General features: G+C 33.9%; 6 protein-coding genes across 6 annotated transcripts; 4 read left to right on the top strand and 2 right to left on the bottom strand.

Annotated features, from left to right (window-relative positions):
• The first annotated feature begins 659 nt into the window (after positions 1-659).
• On the top strand, positions 660-3,216 carry LOC108775581 (glycerophosphodiester phosphodiesterase 1). The gene is made up of 5 exons (XM_018541998.1): positions 660-1,780; positions 2,056-2,231; positions 2,335-2,536; positions 2,621-2,850; positions 2,939-3,216. The coding sequence occupies exons 1-5, from the start codon at positions 1,445-1,447 to the stop codon at positions 3,078-3,080; spliced, it is 1,086 nt and encodes a 361-aa protein (XP_018397500.1). The 5' UTR covers positions 660-1,444; the 3' UTR covers positions 3,081-3,216.
• A 645-nt stretch (positions 3,217-3,861) lies between these two features.
• Positions 3,862-7,238, bottom strand: LOC108775588 (dystrophin). The gene is made up of 11 exons (XM_018542005.1): positions 7,201-7,238; positions 6,515-6,651; positions 6,229-6,436; positions 5,824-6,067; positions 5,642-5,753; positions 5,416-5,582; positions 5,238-5,347; positions 4,930-5,152; positions 4,532-4,871; positions 4,166-4,462; positions 3,862-4,103 (listed from the first exon to the last, which is right to left on the bottom strand). Exons 2-11 carry the CDS (start codon positions 6,612-6,614, stop codon positions 3,982-3,984), a joined length of 1,923 nt encoding a protein of 640 aa, XP_018397507.1. The 5' UTR covers positions 6,615-6,651; positions 7,201-7,238; the 3' UTR covers positions 3,862-3,981.
• Positions 6,951-9,539, top strand: RIOK1 (RIO kinase 1). Its single transcript, XM_018541995.1, has 5 exons — positions 6,951-6,991; positions 7,696-8,714; positions 8,791-8,993; positions 9,059-9,352; positions 9,435-9,539. Exons 1-5 carry the CDS (start codon positions 6,951-6,953, stop codon positions 9,537-9,539), a joined length of 1,662 nt encoding a protein of 553 aa, XP_018397497.1.
• An 84-nt stretch (positions 9,540-9,623) lies between these two features.
• LOC108775589 (DNA repair protein XRCC3) lies at positions 9,624-11,291 on the top strand. The gene is made up of 5 exons (XM_018542006.1): positions 9,624-10,004; positions 10,094-10,288; positions 10,587-10,717; positions 10,809-11,015; positions 11,071-11,291. Coding segments are annotated over exons 1-5 (747 nt in total). The 5' UTR covers positions 9,624-10,003; the 3' UTR covers positions 11,284-11,291.
• A 28-nt stretch (positions 11,292-11,319) lies between these two features.
• LOC108775590 (RNA pseudouridylate synthase domain-containing protein 1) lies at positions 11,320-12,671 on the bottom strand. Its single transcript, XM_018542007.1, has 4 exons — positions 12,444-12,671; positions 12,134-12,377; positions 11,534-11,810; positions 11,320-11,464 (listed from the first exon to the last, which is right to left on the bottom strand). The coding sequence occupies exons 1-4, from the start codon at positions 12,663-12,665 to the stop codon at positions 11,320-11,322; spliced, it is 888 nt and encodes a 295-aa protein (XP_018397509.1). The 5' UTR covers positions 12,666-12,671.
• Positions 12,672-15,949: 3,278 nt separating this feature from the next.
• LOC108775594 (pro-resilin) lies at positions 15,950-18,736 on the top strand. The gene is made up of 4 exons (XM_018542010.1): positions 15,950-15,973; positions 16,420-17,658; positions 17,837-18,248; positions 18,585-18,736. The coding sequence occupies exons 1-4, from the start codon at positions 15,950-15,952 to the stop codon at positions 18,734-18,736; spliced, it is 1,827 nt and encodes a 608-aa protein (XP_018397512.1).
• Positions 18,737-19,686: the final 950 nt, after the last annotated feature.

Raw genomic sequence — 19,686 nt, 5'->3', positions numbered from 1 at the left:
TTCTGAGAAGTGAGATTCAACTGAGTTTTTATACCTACAAACTGCACAAGATTGAAACCGTGTGCTTTATTGAGTCTCGTAGACTCACTTTAAAAGTGATGTTATAAACCTGTGTTATTTGTTAATTTTATCAAAGTAAGCAAGTAGTGACGTCATTAATCTGAGTATTTCATATTCAGCTCACCTCAGACTCAGTTTCACTTGTGTGTAAATGGAAAGCAACTATTGTATACTAAAACGGCTAGCCCCACCTCTACCACTAATGACCAACACACAAAAACGTTCTGGTACAGTTTGGTACACTTTGGTTGCTATACCAAAAGCACGCCAAAATTCGCCTAATCAGGTTTGCCGATCTTGCAGGTTGAAACCATATCCCCAAGACATCCGAATCCAACCTTTGAAAAGAATCCAACACACTCAGGACACTCGGGCCTTAGGCGTCTTCCATAGCCGTATATATATGTTTTTATTTTTTAAATATAGAAAATTTACAACAGCTATATATGTATACATATATATATATATTTCATGCAGCGTTTTCAGCTCTAACTCTGACAAAAAAGAGGACAAGAATAATGTATGTTTTGACTTTTTGTTTAATAAAGAAACAAAAATAGATTCAGGATGACGGAATTACAGTAAAAAATTTTATTTTGAACAATTTTGCCAAATTAGCCACCGATTAAGTTATCAAAGATAATCGTCAAATTTTCAGCTGTATCATCGTCTTCAAGGTAAATAAATCAACCAATAATATGAAAGAAGAAATACGATTGGTCGGTAAATAAGATGAGTCAGCACATGTGTGAGGGATTTAATACACGCTGCATAGGAACGTGCCTCGAGTCTTAGCTCGCGTCGCGATGGTCACAAGTTTGCAAGTCGCTTTGTTTTTGTTTAGAAGTTTGATTTATACGAAGTTATGTGAATGAATCGCGCGCTAAGCGATTGAATCGCACTACGAGAAGCGAACAAGAGATTGTGAGAGATAAAGAGTGAGATAAAGGAAAATCTCGTCTCGAAGAGATAAAAACGTATTTGCACACCACTATTCTATACACTCGGCGACTTTGAAATTTTACAAAGGTCTCGCGAAAGATATTGATTTGAAGAGTACGAAATTTGCACGAATTGGCTCTGCAAATTGTCGCAATTCGACTCGAGCGAGCGGGAAAGAATGACGCGCCCCGCCAGGATTTTCACCGCGCGAATTGTCACGTTTGACATAATTAACATCATGCACTTTTTGACAGTCAGCTGTGGTCGTGGTTTATGAAGCAATAATCTCCTCATCTCTGAGGTAACGCTGGTAACAACACAGTAAAAGACGTGTGACAAATACACCCGCCTAAAACCTCTCACACTCTCGTATGTAACAAGGCAAGCGTGAAGGGGATTTTTAAAAGCACGTGATCCTGCGCGGTGGAAAATTAACGTAAAGATGCATCGCATTGTCGAGTTGGTCATAAATAGCGCTTTGCTGTGGATATTCCTCCAGACCGCGATGAGTGTACTGGTCACTGTCCTGTATGAGTTTTGCATTCCCTGGATCATTTGGGGCTCATTGATTGTCGTGGTAGCGTTGAAATTGGCCCGAGTGTCCCCTCCGCCCTCCAGCACCATACAAGAAGTACTCGGCGTGAATCCGCTCCTCTTGAGCAAAGATAACTCTGTGTCCGAAAACCATGGTAATGGAGAGCAATATTGCATGCGAGTGGTGGCCCACCGTGGTGGAGGATACGATTATCCTGAGAACAGTTTGTTGGCTTTTCGAAATGTAAAGTTACACACTTCGATGTAGCTTAACTATTATAGTATCTAAGATTTTAAAGTAGCTAGTCTTTTTTGTGTGTCTTTCTTATCAGCTTGTTTAACATTTATTGTTGCTTAACAATGCAAGGAAGAAGGAACTAAAAATATAATAATGCATCATCCTATTTAATCATTAAATATTTCTTGTAGCTTTAAATATATTAATTTTTTACTTATTTTCTGATAAGCATGTTTATTTTAGATAAATATTTCTTACTGCATCATCCAAACTTTTTACAGAGCAGAGGAAAGGGTTGCAGTGCAGTAGAGCTTGATTTACGCCTAACAAAGGATAACATTCCAATAATATTCCATGATTCAACAATCGAAAGACTTACAGGCCAAACAGGAACAATTAGTGAAATGACATGGGAAGAATTAAGAGAATTTGATATAACTTATAATCATCCACTTAAGTATGATTATATATATTTTAGCTTAATCATAACCTTTTATATAAAATATATGCCTATAATGTATCTCAGAATATTTTAATAAAGAAAAATTATTTTGTTAAAGAAATAAATTTTCTGAAGGCGAGAGGATTGCATTGTTTGATGACGCATTGCAAGAATGTCTGAACAGCGAGCAAAGAATAATTATAGATATAAAAGAGACAAGACTGGATGTTGTGCAAGTTGTTATAGATGCCTACAAAAAATATCCAAAATTGTTCCAGAGAGGCGTCGTGTCTAGTTTTAATCCAATCATAGTGTATATGGTATGTGTAATACAAATGTTGATTAATGTAACTTAAGTTATATATCTACTTTAACTGTGAATATATTTTTAATTTTATATTCAGATTAGGAAGAAAGAACCACGTATTGTTTCAAGTCTCGCTTGGAGGCCGTTTTTTTTCTCGAGAGCATCATATATTGGTTTGGAAGCACCTGGCCCAGTACGATATCATAATCTGTTTAAGCATTTGGCAGCTTGCATCTTGGAAATTTTGTACGAATGGCTGCTACCGCGCTTTGTCTACTATTTGGTTGGCATTTCCGTCGTGCTGTTGCACAAGGACATAGTAAATCCGTAAGTAATATTATTATAAACCAATTTTTCACGATATCATATATGTATTCACAAAAACGAGTATATGTATGTATAATTTTTATTCCAGACGCGTAATCGAACGGTGGCGCGAACGCGGTGTCCGCGTGATGGCATGGACGGTGAATCGGCCGTCGGAGAAAATACATTTCTCAAGGTTCCTTAAAATCACCTATTTAACCGATACGCTACATCTAGAGAAGGACATGTAGTAATGTCCGACATATTTTTATTCAGTATTAAATTTCAATGACTTTGTACCATACACTGGCATTATGCACGTACAAATTTTTATACTTTCGACTATACAGATTACATGTCATTGATATCAACTATCTAGTCGGGTCGTAAAAAATTGACATAACGACTTACGTTATTTTAAACATAGATTATAAGGCACTTATTTTATAATGTCTTGTACAAGGCACGTATGTATGTGCGAATAGCGATAATAAAATTATTCGTTACATTGAAGGGATTTAAATGGACGGAATTATAAATGGTTTCCTGTGCTATAATGAGATTCATTATCACTTTCTAACTACTAGGAGTAAATCTGGAGACACGGTAGTGTCTCGACGCTAAGCCAATTAATTATATACTACATAAAAGATTTTTTAAGATTACACATTACAATATAGAATTATAAAAGTTATTCATTTTTCACACATTATCGATAAAATAGATCCTTCAAAATAGATCGTTTCTTTCACGATTGCACAGATATTACAATAAATCTATATGTAAAAAAATGGAAAGATATTCTTTCAAATGTAATGACCATGATCACATTTCACAATTAGCACTATAAAATTTATATTAGATATTACTAATAATCAAATAACTATATATATAGTATAAATATATGTATTTAATTATTAGTAATATCAAATCTTTGTATTGCTTAGAGAATAATTAGATAATATAATGATCTCATTCTTTGGATAATGCGTAATGTCATAAAAAATGGCACGATTTATACATCAGGCCGAGGAGGGATTAGAAACAAGTATCTAAAATTATTATAGCAAAATTGCAAAAAAAAAGTCAGTCGGTGCGATACAAAAATTTGTAAACATACAATACTTAGGTTTGTGTTCAAGACGTCTCTTCTCAAACGATAGTAGTAAGTTTACTTTTACGAGATTCCATACCTTCAATGAGGCCAGTCAATAGATCTTCCATCTCTGTGGTGGCACGTTTTAATTTACAATTGTCATTACCATCGTACGATTCTACAAAAGCGTGTGTATACATCAGCTATGTACATATTTACATATCATACTGCATAACTTACCATCAAAACAGTCATTGGCAACCATATTTTGTAGTCTATCTAATATATCATTAAGATCTCCTTGAATATTTTGCAAACTACTATGTTGTGAGTGTTTGTCAGGGCGCTGCAGGGAAGACGGCGTGTTGTCTCTATGAATACCACTTGGCGATTGAGAAGCTATCAGTGATGTGTCATTATCTGTACTACTAATTGCCGTATTAGTTGCGTAAGTGTCCTCTTTGCAATTTGAATTACCAGCGGCTAACCACTGAGAGAAGCCACTGTCGGTTGCATTCAATTCTCTCCTTCTTGTTCCTAATTTAACAAGAATTCACATAAATTTATGAATTTCTATCTAATTGCGTTAATGTATTTTGTACTCACCTCCAATCCAAGTACTTAATTCTATACGATTACTTTCTGATATATTAGCGAATCCAGTACTTGTAGAGGCTTCCTCGATGCAAGGAAGAGTGTTAGCATTAGTCTCTTCTGCCGCACGTTCTATAGGTGATGATGTATTAAAATTATCCAATGTTAATTTGTCATTTCTATGTTGCAATTTGGTTCCTTGTTGATTTGTGCTGTCTTGCCTGATAATCGGGCTCAATTCGAATTCTAAAGGTAAGGCCGTTAATCTGGATGATAAGGGTGGCAGCATCGGAGTACTTTGCATACGAGTGATAATCTGTGGCACTTGGGTCGTATCGGTGAATAAATACTTCTGTAAAAATTAGATATTTTCAGTGAACAATGCCTAAACAATCTTCAACTTAATGTACCTTAAGTAATTTCAATCGCTGCAGTTGAGATTCAATAGTCGCTCTATGACGTTGCAATCTTTCTGCTTTGGTGCCTTGTATATCCAACAACTCAATTTGCATTTGTCGATTTTCTTCTTCCAAGTGCATTATGATACTTTGTAATTCTTTTTGCGGATCGGTTAAAATTTTTCGTTTAACTGTACTTCTTAACGAGCTGTAATCCATTCGTCTGGTTTCGTTACTAAAAGAAAATGTGTTTTTCTACTAAAGAATATTGCATAATTGTTTTAAAAACTGCAAAAGTGCAGTTTATATGTACAACAAACCTGGCAGTATCTACAACCGAGTCTTCTACCGGGATTGTTCTGGTAGGACATAATCTTAGTTTATTTCTGATCAGTTCAAGAATCAGCTTTGTAATTTCACGATGTGAAGTCTATAAAAGCATTGTTTCTGAGTAACATGTTTCATACATTAGAGAGAAAATGAATTTAAACATTATACCTTCACACAAAATTCACGAATTGGATGTTTCAATTTATGTTTATTTGATATTTTTCCTAAGAGAAAACAGTCCTGGCATTGATGATATCCCGTACATTTTAAACATGTGTATCTTGGTCCCTGTACCGGTGTTACTTTACATGAGGAACATCTGATATTATGTACAACTGCAAGTAAAAATTGTTTATTATTATATTTAAATACACGCGATAACTTTGTCACTTACTATGTTCTGCAGATTTTATTCGATTGAATGTTGTTATCCAGACTAATAATGGAGGTTCTTGCATAATCCATGCAGCAAATTCTACTTCAGTAATCCCAAGACCACCCTGAGACTAAAATGGATTGACAAAATGATTAAAGAGCTCGTTTTAATGGATAACACAAAATTAGTTTTGTTCATACCTTTATAAAACAGGCATCTATATGTGACTGAATCTGTTCATATCCATACGCTATATTTTCTCCTAGCATTTCTGTTATTTTGCAGATATTTGTTAATAAGGTATGCAAACCAGCTCGAGATAAACACGCATTGTGATCAGCCAATTGTTGATATAGATATCCATATTTTTCTTGTAATTTACCACTACACAGCAATACTAATGCAACTTTTACTGAAAACACTAAAATGTTTCCAGTATTTTGTCTGCAAAGTTAAACACATTTTCATGTTGTTTCAAAATTTTCTTTTTAATACAACTATTACTAAGAGTATATGTGTATATTTAAAGAGAAGAACAGTTAATTATAAAATTGAGAGATTATAAATACAGTAATATTATTTTATATAGAGAGATAAAAACTTACTTGTCAAAAGTATTCAGGATATAACTTGTGGCAAGCTTGGTTACAAGATCAACGTCAAAATTGAAATTACTTTCTTTCTGCGCAGCAAAATAGATGTCAGATAGAACATCCTCAATTTCACTTGGGTCTAAGTTGACACAATTTTCAGTGATGGACAGCCTATGACGTTCAAATACTCCTGCTATCAATTCCAGCTGTACATGTATCACTAAATAAGAATAAAAGAATTTGAGTAAAATCAGTGATATTTTATTCAACAAAAGATCAGATAAAATTGATTACTTACTATTCAATTCTCTATGTAATATTTGCATTTTTGCAGCAGTTCTATATGATGGATAACGAATAGCATTGCACTCTTGCATAGACCGCATGATACTTTCCATGATGGAATATTGTCACTCTGAATTGTTTGACACTTAGCTATACATTTTCAAGCGCATAAGTTTGAATTGTTGTTGTCAAAAATAGTTTAGAAAAATATTTTTTTAAGTGTTTATACGAAATTATTAATTATATATTCTTAACTTTATTAGTGAAGAAGAAAAACAAAGTAAATAAAATTGTAATACTCTTGTAAATGAGTATATTTTTTATATCCCCGTTTATAAACCTCTATTTATACAAATTATTTAATATACAGCTTTACATAAAATAATTAATAATGTTAATACAAAAAAAAAATAAATTAGTATTTAAAAATATTGCACCTGTTAGCATTAATGGTTAAAAGATATGGTATTCAATGTTGTACTCTCATACAGTAAATAGTTCAGAAAAGGAGTTTTTAATTACAATTAATGTATATAATAAATAATTTAATATTTCCCGAATTTATGATAAATTAAAAGGCGTAATCGATTCGACGATATCAGTTCGATAAAAAACAAAAATATATCAACATAAAGTTGAAACAAATTATAAGTGTGTCAGAGAACAGTATTTTTACGAGAATTATCGAAAGATGCTTACTCTCTGTCATCTCAACATAACTTTGTAGTTTAAATATTGACGTAAACAAAAGAAACGATCTCTTTCTGGGTTTAACCACGAAACGTAAAATGTATAGAAGTCACAAAAGAGTAGGAAAATATAAAGAGTCACTAACAACCAATTAAAAACCGAACTTGACGTGACGAATGGACTAGTGACACTAGTGTTACTCCGTTCTGGTAATAATTTTTATTCATTATTAGTTATTACAGAATCGCGTGCAAGCACGGTGTGCAAGTCTATTAATACAAGATTAATTGCTCAAAGATTTTCTCAGGTAAGTTCAGATAGAGAGAGAGAGAGAGAGAGAGAGAGAGAGAGAGAGAGAGAGAGAGATAGAGGGGAGAGAGAATATGACAAAAGAGTTAATTAAACTATAAGTTAAGGATTAAGAATATTTATAAAATTGTTTGTAAATCTATTGTATTTATCTTTGTAAAAAAGGCTGTTTATTTACATTGCATTATTTTGTAGGCAGAACAAATTTAAAGGAAAACCTTTATGTAATGTGTATCCTATGGAGCAACTCGAAACAAAAGTGAGCAATCTGCATATTACGGATAGTAAAGAGAATAATGGAGACATCATTGACGATGACTATTATTGTAACAATGATTATGATTTGGATGAAAAGAAGAATACTATCATAAAAACAAGTTTGCAGAGATCCAACACTCAAACTGTATCAACAAAGGTAACAAATTACCAACCTAAGCACAAACTGTTATCTCGTTATGCAAATAAAATTAATTTGGAGAAATATGCGGGTCCGTCATTACCAGGCCACGTGGCTAATGTACTAATCGAAAGTGATAAACGGGTCGACAAAGATCGCATAAGGATGAAAGATAAAAGTGATCATGCAACAACTGAGAACGTATTGGATTCACGTATCAAAAACAAACTGCACAAGCTGTTTGAGAAAGGAATACTGGCAGAGATAAATGGTTGTATTTCAACTGGGAAAGAAGCTAATGTCTATTATGCCAAGTCGAAGAATAAGGCAGAGATCGCTATTAAAATATACCGAACATCCATTTTGACATTTAAAAATCGGGAAAAGTATATCAGAGGTGAATATCGTTTCGACCACGTGCATTCCCTGAGTAATCCACGTAAAATGGTAAAAGTCTGGGCAGAGAAGGAATTTTCTAATTTAAAGCGTCTGGAACAAGGAGGTGTCCGAGCACCACGGCCAATTTTGTCCGGTGGTCACCTGTTGTTGATGGAATTCTTGGGATCAGATGGCTGGGCAGCACCCAAACTGAAGGACGCTGTACTTACAGATTCAAAATCAAGAATATTGTACAGGGAGTGTATCGAAATTATGTGGAAGATGTACAACAAGTGTAGACTTGTTCACGCTGACTTAAGTGAATATAACATGCTCTATCATAACGGATCAATTATAGTCATTGACGTTTCACAAGCTGTAGATCGTGATCATTGTAACGCAATGGAATTCCTTAGGAATGACTGTAATAATATCACAGGTATGACAAAGAAATGTTTTGTCATCTTACTTGAAGTTAAAAAAACAAATCTATTTAAAATATATAATTTTTTCAGCATTTTTCAAAAAGTACGACGTGGGAGTTATGTCACTTCAAGCATTGTTTGACTTTATAACAGACCCAACTATAAACGAAAATAATATGGATGAATATCTGGATATATGCATAGAGAAGGAAAATGAAAACAAGGATTCTCAGCAACAGGAAATAGAGGACGCAATTTTTAAACAAGCTTACATACCTCAAAGATTGACTCAGGTATTAATGATTATTGGAAATGTATACAATGTATAATCATTATTTCATTTGTATATTTTTGATAGGTGATTAATGTGGAACGCGATATAAATCTTGCAAAATCTGGGCAAGATTTGATTTACAAGACATTGATCGGCTTGAAAGCAGACTTATCAAAGCCTGCGGAAAAACCGGAAATACTTGCTAATAAACACAAGACAGCTAGTAAAAGTACAAAGGAAGAAAGTGATATATGTACCTCTTCTGAAAAGAGTAACGATTCAGACAGCGAAAATGAAAGTGAAACAGACAGTGAGGATAATAAGGTGAAATTTGTAAGCTCGGCTAGGCCTAGAAATGAAAGTCCCGAAAGTAGAAAAGTAAGTATATTATTCATTTTTCTGTATAATAATACATTTATTAATTTCAAGTATATAATTAATCTCTGTATTCCAATTTTAGGCACGCAAGAAAGCAGTTAAGGAACAACAAGCCGAGAAGCGGAAAGTCAAGATAAAAAAGCACGTGAAGAAACGTAAAATAAAAGTATCAAAAGGAGGAAAATAAATATTTGTATTTAAAAAAATTAAAATTATTTAATATATTGATAATTATTACTTAATATTTTAAGAAATAATGTTTTAAGTTTACTTAAAAAAAAAAATGAACGCGATTTTTTTTTAAATGTTGAACATAATTTTTATAGAAAATATGCACTATATATGCCTTCTTTGCATTATCTAGTACTTTTTTCTTTGTATTGTGATATATTTCTTGCTATTGACAAAAGACGGCGCCACAATCGCAAGAAAAATAATGACCATAATGAGTACCATCTGATATCCAATTTACTAGAGCACGTTCGGGAACGTTGAAATTCAAACCGATTATTTGAAATGTTAATTATATTAAACAATTGTAAACAATGTAAAAGTAATATATACGTAATATACGATATATCAAACTGTGTTGGAGATCAACTTCGAGATAGAGAGAAGATCCGTTAGATATTGTCTAACAAGAAAAGAAAAAGTAGGTGAATCGAAGTAACATTTCGACATTCATGATTGCACATGTATTTATGTACAATAATGGTATTTATCTGTGTGATTTCATGCTAGTGATGGATGCATCATCTATTAAGCAAAGGATTTTGACAACCGGTTGCTCGAAACTGGATGCAAAACTCGGAGGTGGCATACCTTGCAGGGGTATCACACAGCTTTATGGTGCTGCCGGCACTGGGAAGACACAGTTGGCTCTACAATTGTGCCTCACCGTTCAACTGCCGATAACTGCTGGTGGTCTCGGAGCTGGTAACGTTCGAAAATTTAGGAAAAATGCATTATGATCTTATGAGTCTGAGAATAGACAGGACTCCAATTGACTCTCTACAACTCTGAAATACAATATCTTTATACGAATATATTGTTTTTATATATTTTAAAACACGATATATTTAAAAATTAACAATTTAATATGATCACTTTTGTAAATAATAAATATACTGTTACACTTTCAATCTGTTCTCTTTTTCTTTTATATGTGAAATCTTTTTCAAATATTTTGTGCTATCATTATAAAATGTTTATAGTGAAATTACTGATGTTAAAGGTGCCATATACATCTGTACAGAAAGTGCTTTTCCTTCAAAACGATTGCAGCAATTGCTGGAGAAGTCAGAGATAGCTAAAACTCATTCTGTGAATGGAGATGTGATATTTGTGACCCATATAGCTACCATTGTAATAAAAAAATTATATTTATTAATTGAGGGATAAATCAATATAAAGATATTATACACTGCTAGCTATACATTGCTGATGAATGTTAAAGGAAGAATTGGTATTATGCCTCCAACGCAAGGTTCCAGTGCTGATGAATGCTCGTAAAATAGGGTTGTTAATTATCGATTCGATAGCTGCCCCTTACAGAATAGAGGATTGGGAAGATCCGTTACAAGGCAAAACTAAAAGGAGCATTGGAAGGCAATTACACGAACTTTGTAAAAACGATGACTTGTGTGTGATCTGCATTAATCAGGTAAACATATTTTAAATGCATTATCATATCATGTGCTGATATATCTGTTTTCTAGGTTTCTGCAGTTATAGATGGTCACAGATTTATTTCTGAAGATGCAAACGAACAACCAGCTTTAGGAGTCACATGGTCGAGTATGATAACTACTTCCATATATTTCTACAGAAAACTGTCTTCGCGATACGCTTGCATAATGCTTGCTTCGCATTTGCCCAGAATTACTTTCCAATTTGAAGTAAAAGAATCTGGTGTCAAGGCTGTTGAATAAAATCTGTGTTGCACAAAATAAATCATCTTAATTTTATTATACAAGTTTATATATATCGCGAAATATATTTTCGTCCAAGATTTTCGATACATTTGTCGTTTTATAATCGGATAACATAGTGGTATTAAATGGATCTGCCGTTCTCACATCTATATTTTCAATATCACAGTTTAATATTAACCTTGAAGGGAAATATAATATTAATAAAAAATAATTTTGTGCGTCCCAAATAGTGATATGTTAATTGTACCTGAGAGAATGGAGATAAGTTCTGTGAGGCTCTATATCTTTGCCTTCACTGTATGTGTAATCTCCTATAACTGTATGGCCAATATGATGGCAATGTACTCTCAACTGATGTCTTCTACCTGTACCAGGTGCTAGTAAGATTTTAGTGGCAGGTTTCTCTTTCCAATACCCATGTTCTAGCACAATCAGTGTTGTGTAAGATCTACGTGGCTTGTCGCAAAAGATACTGTCACTTGTACACATCTTGTGATTACCAGCTTTTTCTCGAATATCAGCACCTAGATGAAGAAAAAGACCAAGATGAGACTTTGTCAAACTATCTATTATATATTACATATTGAGCATTTCCCAGCAAGAGTATAGTTTAACACAGTGAATCGTATCCTTATGTTTATCAATATTAAATAATGATGAGAAATGATTTACTGTGTTATACTAAGTCTGTTTTTCGTAGTTGAACTAGTATACTTTGGAACTTAAAGTGAGATATGTATATATTTGATATTTAGCAAAAGTGAGAGAATCTAGTACAAGAATAAAAAAACAGACCTATAATGTCCTTGCTGAAAACGCCTGTTGTTACATTATCGCAATTCCTAACCAATAGGTTTGTCGATTACAATATAAGGTTCGTGTATGTGACCATGTACCAATGCTAAATAAAACTTTTGCACTTTATGATTTTCAAAAGCAGACGACGCTGCTCTGGCCGCTCTTTTATTTAACGCTATACACATTACGCCGCTCGTAGGATAATCTAACCGATGCACAAAGTGGAATTCATGGCACAATCGTGGATTAACCAAGTCCGGCAGCATCTGTCGCAATTCCACTTGAAGAGTATTCTGAAAACATTAATACCTGATGTACGGACACGTTAATTACAAGCACTTAAACGAGAATGTCCTCACCTTTCTATCAGGATTATTACTATTTATATACATATCGTAAGGCTTATCGATTATTAAGAAGTTTTCGCTACGATGCATGATCTTGACAGATTTATGCTTTTCGTACCAATCGTTCGCTAGTCTCTTGATGTACGAATGTATCAAATGAATTATCATGTACATGACGTTGTAAATGATCAATGTACATGTGTGTAAAAATTTATTAATGTTTACTCTAACCATTGTAGAGCAAGATGTTCACCTCGATTCTAAACGATGTTCCCACGTGCGGCCATTTTCACTTGTTTACATACCCATGCGGAGGAAACGTTATATATAAGTAATCAAGCATATAGCATTTGCACATATATACTATAGTCTATACCTATTAATATATATATATATATATATATATATATATAATATGTATACACAGAATGTCCTGAATTTTGAATTAAAATATCACAAAAGAAAAATTTTCGAAAAATTAAATAAAAAAGTTATGGACAATTTTACTTCAAATATAGTAATTTTTGATATGGTAAGGATTTATAAATACAGCCAATTACCATTTAGAGTATTTAGACAGCTATTTACCTGTTCATGAATCTTGCATGCGATAGTATTAATTAATAGTCTCTTAGCGCAAGACATTATCGTGTCTCCTGATAATAATAATAATTAGCGCGCATTCTTTACTATCTAAACGTAACTCCGTTGTAGTCATTGATATGTAAATCCTTACTGTTTCACAAACTTGAAATAAAAATTTATAAATAACCTTTTACTTGATTTTTTGAATATTTAATTTTTATTGTGATATTTTGATTTGTGAATTTTGGAACACCCTGTATACATACATACCATGTGTATTTATAAATAATCTTATATTTTTGTACATCTTATATTTTACGGTAGTCAATCATTTTATTTGTGAATCATGCATATGTAAACTATGCAAACTTTCATACGACGTGAGCCTGCGCGATATGTAACATATAAGGACGTGAGAATGCATAAGAGAGAAAATGAGAACGGATGTACCTTTGTCTCTTTTCGATCAAGAGATTTGAGAGGTATTTTTTCGTCTTCTTTTGCACGTTATATGTTTTTTTATAATTCTTAATTTTTTTCTGCTTTTAACTCTTTTGTTTTCCTTAATTTTTTAAATTTTAATTAATTGTTTAATTTGAAATCATAGTAAATATACATATGTATATGTTATATAAAAAAACTCATTGCAAAGTGAAAATATAACATTGTATTTATATCAGGTCTTATGAAACAATAGCACAAATCTTGATTTATTATTGGAAATATCTATTGTATTTCTCATATACATTTCCCAATACAAAGAATGTCTAAACGAAATGCATAAGACAACTTTAATATATCTTTAAGAATTTGATTTTTAAGAAACATTTTGAAGATATTTCATAAAGAAGTTTGAAAGATATCTTAAAAATGCACAGATTTTAGATAATTAATATTTTTAGATAATTAATAGTTTTTATATATCAATGTATAATGCTATGTTCTAAAATTCACTGTAAGCGCTGAAGATCTACAACTTACGTTAAGTGCACTACAGATTTTCAGCGCTGACAGTAAAATTTGGAACACAGCCATAATCGGCCATTAGCAAACAATGCAGGGATTATTGCGTTTTCTGATAATTGAAATAAGGAATTATCACGCGGATAATTGATGGTGACGTAGGAGGTTTGTATGTAGAACGGTTATACATTCTCATTTACACAGATGACACAAAGCTTGCGCCGAGAGATACGTATCTAGAGAGGAATCGAGTGCCATACACAAAAAGATCCTCTCTCGACATGTATTCGCTCAAGGAGATTGCATCCATCGTGTCTGCTTGACGTAAAGTGTAATCGAGCGATCGAGCAAATGAAAGGATTTTTCATCTCATTATTACATCATATTTTATTTACTTTAACCCTTCTATCAGAAGTGGTTCTATTACAAAGAATAATCTAAACGTAGAGATAATAATATTATACAATACAAAACAATTTTTTTTTAATCTCGATTATCAAATATTTTTCAAATCGTTTGAGTGTTATAATTCAAAAACAAAATTGCATTATTTACATTAATTATAAAACAAATTTAAAGTATATTATATCTAGATATATATTATATCTACAAATGAAGAGAAAGAAGAAAGTACTTTTTTTTAATTGTTTTTCACTGAAAAATATACAATACAAACATCATCCTGGTTAGAGTAATCGGAATAAAATAAAAGTTAAAATAGATCGATTAGATTAATGAGTGCTTCGAGAGTTACTTCAAGTTCCCTCGCGTACTTATTTGGTACTTCGTGTGCAAACGTATGCACGTGCATGCACGTTGTCCGGGGAAAATTTGTGCAATCCGAGTATTTGTACCGAATGCAGGTGACGGTAGCGGTGGCACGCTAGATGAGACGGGGATACGTTATGCAAGTTCGCAGCACAGAGAAGTCTATTGCGTCAGATATGTATGGATCGTCAGTTCTACATGTAGAGAGAGAGAGAGAGAAGTCGCGATGTTTAAGCTTTTTATTTTTTATAATTGGAGGACATACATTTCACGCGCATATCATTACCATTGGCATTTAAACGCGTCAATCACAAGGAGCACACGGTCGGCTAATTTTTTCCGTAAACGACCAAACGTAAACATTTTAAACTTTTGCAAATCAAAACTTTCCATAAATTTTTTATTTAATTCAAAATATGAAATAATATAATAATAATGATAGAATATAAATAGATAATATATACACATACATATATAAATAGTATAATAACATCACTATGTTTTGACGACTCTTGCGCTAAAGTGTGGATTTTCTAATCCTTCCACTGACAGGAGAAAAATTAATATAATGAATTGACTGATGCGGTTACGTATACCCCATGATTAATTAAGCATGAAGAACACGATGTCTAAAGTTACGTGTTCTAGACTTATATTTACACATATATATGAGATATGGGTAGTTTCTCAGTTTTATATCGCAAAGCTTAAGAAAAGATGCTGCTAAGCATACATTTTTACTTTCTTTCGCTCTGGGTATATCGGAGCGATATATCAAGGACCACGTCAAAGGTACTACGTGAGACGATTTAGAGGCGCTCCAGATGATTACGAGTTAACGATTTGCGGTGCAACTCTGACGGGAGTCTCGATCAGTGAGATATAGAGCGCGAATCTTCTCGTGAGCATACGCTTACGTACACGCCGATTCGATTCTTTTCCATCGATCCCGTGCAGCATCTTGTGACACACTTGCGTCGAACGTTGCTGTAAATCTTGCCGATTGCACCAAACTATGATCTAGAAACGCGGATGAGCCCCAGGATATATAAAGAGCGGAGCAGACCTCGTGTTTGTCATTCCCTCGAGAAATCTATCCCGCGCTGAAAGGGTAGCAACGAGAGACAGGGAGAGCGAGTCTCCCTCGGAGGGATAGCTAGAGTAACAGAAATTCGATTTCTTTTTTGTCACTGGAAAGCATTATGGAAATCGTCAACATGCTTAAGGTGAGAAGAAATAATATCTAGCTTTACGAAACATTAAACTAATGGATGTATCTTCAAACATATCGAAATTTAGAAATTACTTTGTTGAGAAGAAGTTGATCATGTATTCATAAGATGAGAAAATATATTTATTTCTGGCATCAATAATAAATATTGTGCTTAAATCATAAATGTAATGCTTTTGGATATATATTTCTTATTAGTTAAGACTTTATCTCGACAAAAATTATGTAGCGTGAAAATTTTGAAATGCAATTATGGATGCAATAAATTATTTAATATATATCTGATATGAGATTAGATACAAAGAAGATTGTTTAACATTTTGGCACAAAATTAATAATTATTTAAATAATTTTATTATTATTTATAATACATCCTGATTTATACAATTTTATAATCGTCGGTATTTCGTATTATAAAGTACGTTAAAATTTTTCTCACAGATCAGTGGGACGTTTATTGCAATGCTAGCCGTGGTACGTTCCGAACCTCCGGTTAATTCGTATCTACCTCCAAGAACGGGCACCTCTGGTGCGAATGGCGGTCGGATCGATCTGTCCACTCAGTACGGAGCGCCGGATTTCAATAACAGGGGTGATGTTAATGGAAACAGTGGCGCAACAAGTTTTGGAGGGCCCGGCACAGGTAATGGTCCGTCAAAACTTTACGACGTACCCATCAGAGGAAATGCTGGCGGAAATGGTTTAGGTCAGTTTCGAGGAAATGGATTTGAGGGTGGACAACCTTCTAGCTCTTACGGCGCTCCTAACGCTGGTTTTGGTGAGAACCGTGGCAACGGAGGAAGACCGTCGACTAGCTATGGCGTTCCCGACTCAAGTGGGAATAATAGGGGTGGTTTCGGAAATGGAGGTACCGAAGGAAGACCATCCACTAATTATGGCGCTCCCGATGCAAGCAGGAACAACGGCGGTGGTTTCGGAAATGCAGGTAACGAAAGAAGACCGTCAACTAGCTACGGTGTTCCCGCTGCGAATGGGAACCAAGGTGGTTTTGGAAGTGGAAGTATCGGAGGAATGCCATCGACCAGCTATGGTGTTCCTGGCGCGAATGGAAACAACGGGGGTGGTTTCGGAAACGTAGGAAGACCATCGACTAGCTATGGTGTTCCCGCTGCGAATGGGAACCCAGGTGGTTTTGGAAGCGGAAGTATCGGAGGAAGGCCATCGACCAGCTATGGTGTTCCTGGCGCGAGTGGAAACAACGGAGATGGTTTCGGAAACGGAGATATCGGAGGAAGGCCGTCAACTAGTTATGGCGTTCCCGGGGCAAACGGAAACCACGAGAGCGGGAACGGTGGCAGCGGAAGACCCTCGAGTAATTACGGCGTACCTGGAGTAAATGGAAATACGAATGGTAATCGCTTTAATGGAAATAGTGGCGGAGGACCATCGAATAACTACGGATCTCCGAATGAAAATGGATTCGGTAAAGGATTATTAACCAGTTACGGTTCACCTAATAGAGGTGAAAAAAATGATGATCGTAATCAGTCGGGAGGCTCAAATAGAGGAAGTTTTGGACACGGTGCAATTAACGGCTATTCATCTGGAAGTCCAAATGGGAATTTCGGGCACGGCGATGAAAGTTTTAGAAGAGGGGGGGAAGATGGAGGAAGAAGTATTGGCGGGGGTTACAATGACAACGCGCAAGAAGAAAGTACTGTGAGTATAGGCTCATTAAAACAATAATTGAATCAGAAACGAATGTGACAATATTATTCGATACAAATTGTAGAAAGATTTCTTTAAAAAATATTTACCAGATTTTCTGCGATATTTGTCAAACTACTTTGATTTTAGCGGTAGATTTGAAAATTATCTCATGTTATCTCATTTTCAGGAACCGGCGAAATACGAGTATTCATATAAAGTGAAGGATCAGCAAACCGGCAGCGATTATAGTCACACGGAGACTAGAGATGGTGATCGTGCTCAAGGCGAGTTCAACGTTTTGCTTCCAGATGGTAGGAAGCAGATTGTTGAGTATGAGGCTGATCAGGATGGATTTAAACCGCAAATTAGATACGAGGGCGAAGCGAATACCGGCGGATATGGCGCCGGAGGACTGAATGATAACAATGACGGTTATTCTTCTGGTCGACCGGGTAGCGAAAACGGAGGCTTTGCGAATAATTCAGGATTTAATGGAGGCAGCAGTAACGGTGGTTATCCAAGTGGTGGTCCCGGCGAGGGAAAGCTTGGTGGATTTAATAGCGGAGACAGCAGCGGTTATCAGTCATCGGGAAGACCAGGTACGATAAGATTGCGATCTGTCACGTTTAATTAAATCGAAGTGACGCGAAAGATAAGTAGAAATTTCGAAGAATGTATTAAAAAACTTTTGTATAATAATGAGATATTTAAATTCTGTATATTAAACTCTATATTAACAAATGAAATTTTAAAATTAAGAAGTATTGATATTATACTTTTAAAAATAAAATTTTTCACTTTTTTCATTTCTGTTCATAAAGTAATTCAAAGAACACAAATTTTAGCAGAAAAAAAGTAAATTACTTCACAAGTTTACGCATATACTTTAACTATTATAATTCTTTGATTAAAAATCGGTTTATATTTTATAGCAGGACAATCCTTTGGCCGAGATAACGCTGGTGATTTGAGCAATGACATCGGCGGCTACTTTTCCAATCCTCCTAGTAACAACATTAGCGGTGGTGACAATGCGAATGTTGGAAACAATAGACAAAACGGCGGTAACAGTGGATATCAATATTAAAAGAATACATAGTTTAATAGATTTAGAGTCTATAACTGTTTTGGATGATTTTGCAAAAAAGTGACGAATTAAATGTAAAAAAATATTTAATATAAAATTATTTGTATATTTAGCCAAATTATTATTATTTAATAGTAATCACACGAATAATAGGAAATTTTCATATTACCATATTATGCGTTTACGAGATTTTTTTATCAACAAAAGAAATAAATTTATGAAAATATGAAAATACATACAAATTTCTTGCGCTCTATAAATTCGTTAAATAAAATTTATAAATTACATATATTTATTATTAATATATTATTAATGTTTCGCGTTTATAGCACGACTTATTTAAACTTGTGTAGCAACTTTTAGTTAGTGAGCAGCAAAGAAAAAGTAAACAAATGTATAACCGAAATTGATATAAATTTTGTCTTTATTATTATTATAGATGCGTTCGGGGAGCTGCTATTAGCGTTAATTTGTATCATTCTATCTTTGTTTTACATTTAACAAATAACAAAGATAGAATGACAGAAATAGCGCTAATTAGCGTCTCCCCGAATGCACCATATATATTAAGTTGTTCTAAAAGTCGTTTTTATTTTTTTTTTTTACTGAACGACACGATTTATTGAAGTATTATACGACCCATTCTGCTCCATCACTTTTCTTTCTTCTTCTAAAAGCTTTATGATACCATTTTCTCAAAATTTTTTGTATTTGTTAACAAAATACTGATTGAAGTAATTTTATTTTATTCGAAGAGCTGTTTTTTTTTATTTTAAAAGAAGTTTTTAGAGAAAGGAACAAATAGTAGTTAAAATGGACGAACTATAGAGAATAAAAAGGATGGGGTAGAACATCCTAATCAAACGCCAGCAACTTGTTTCGAACGACCAAAGAGACGTGTGTTCGAAACAAGTTGCTAGCGTTTGATTGCGAGGGATGTCCTATTCTAT

Source organism: Cyphomyrmex costatus, unplaced genomic scaffold, assembly GCF_001594065.2.
Source record: "Cyphomyrmex costatus isolate MS0001 unplaced genomic scaffold, Ccosl1.0 scaffold301, whole genome shotgun sequence".
NCBI classification, from domain to species: domain Eukaryota; kingdom Metazoa; phylum Arthropoda; class Insecta; order Hymenoptera; family Formicidae; genus Cyphomyrmex; species Cyphomyrmex costatus.
This window is presented reverse-complemented; position numbering and strand designations above follow the sequence as displayed.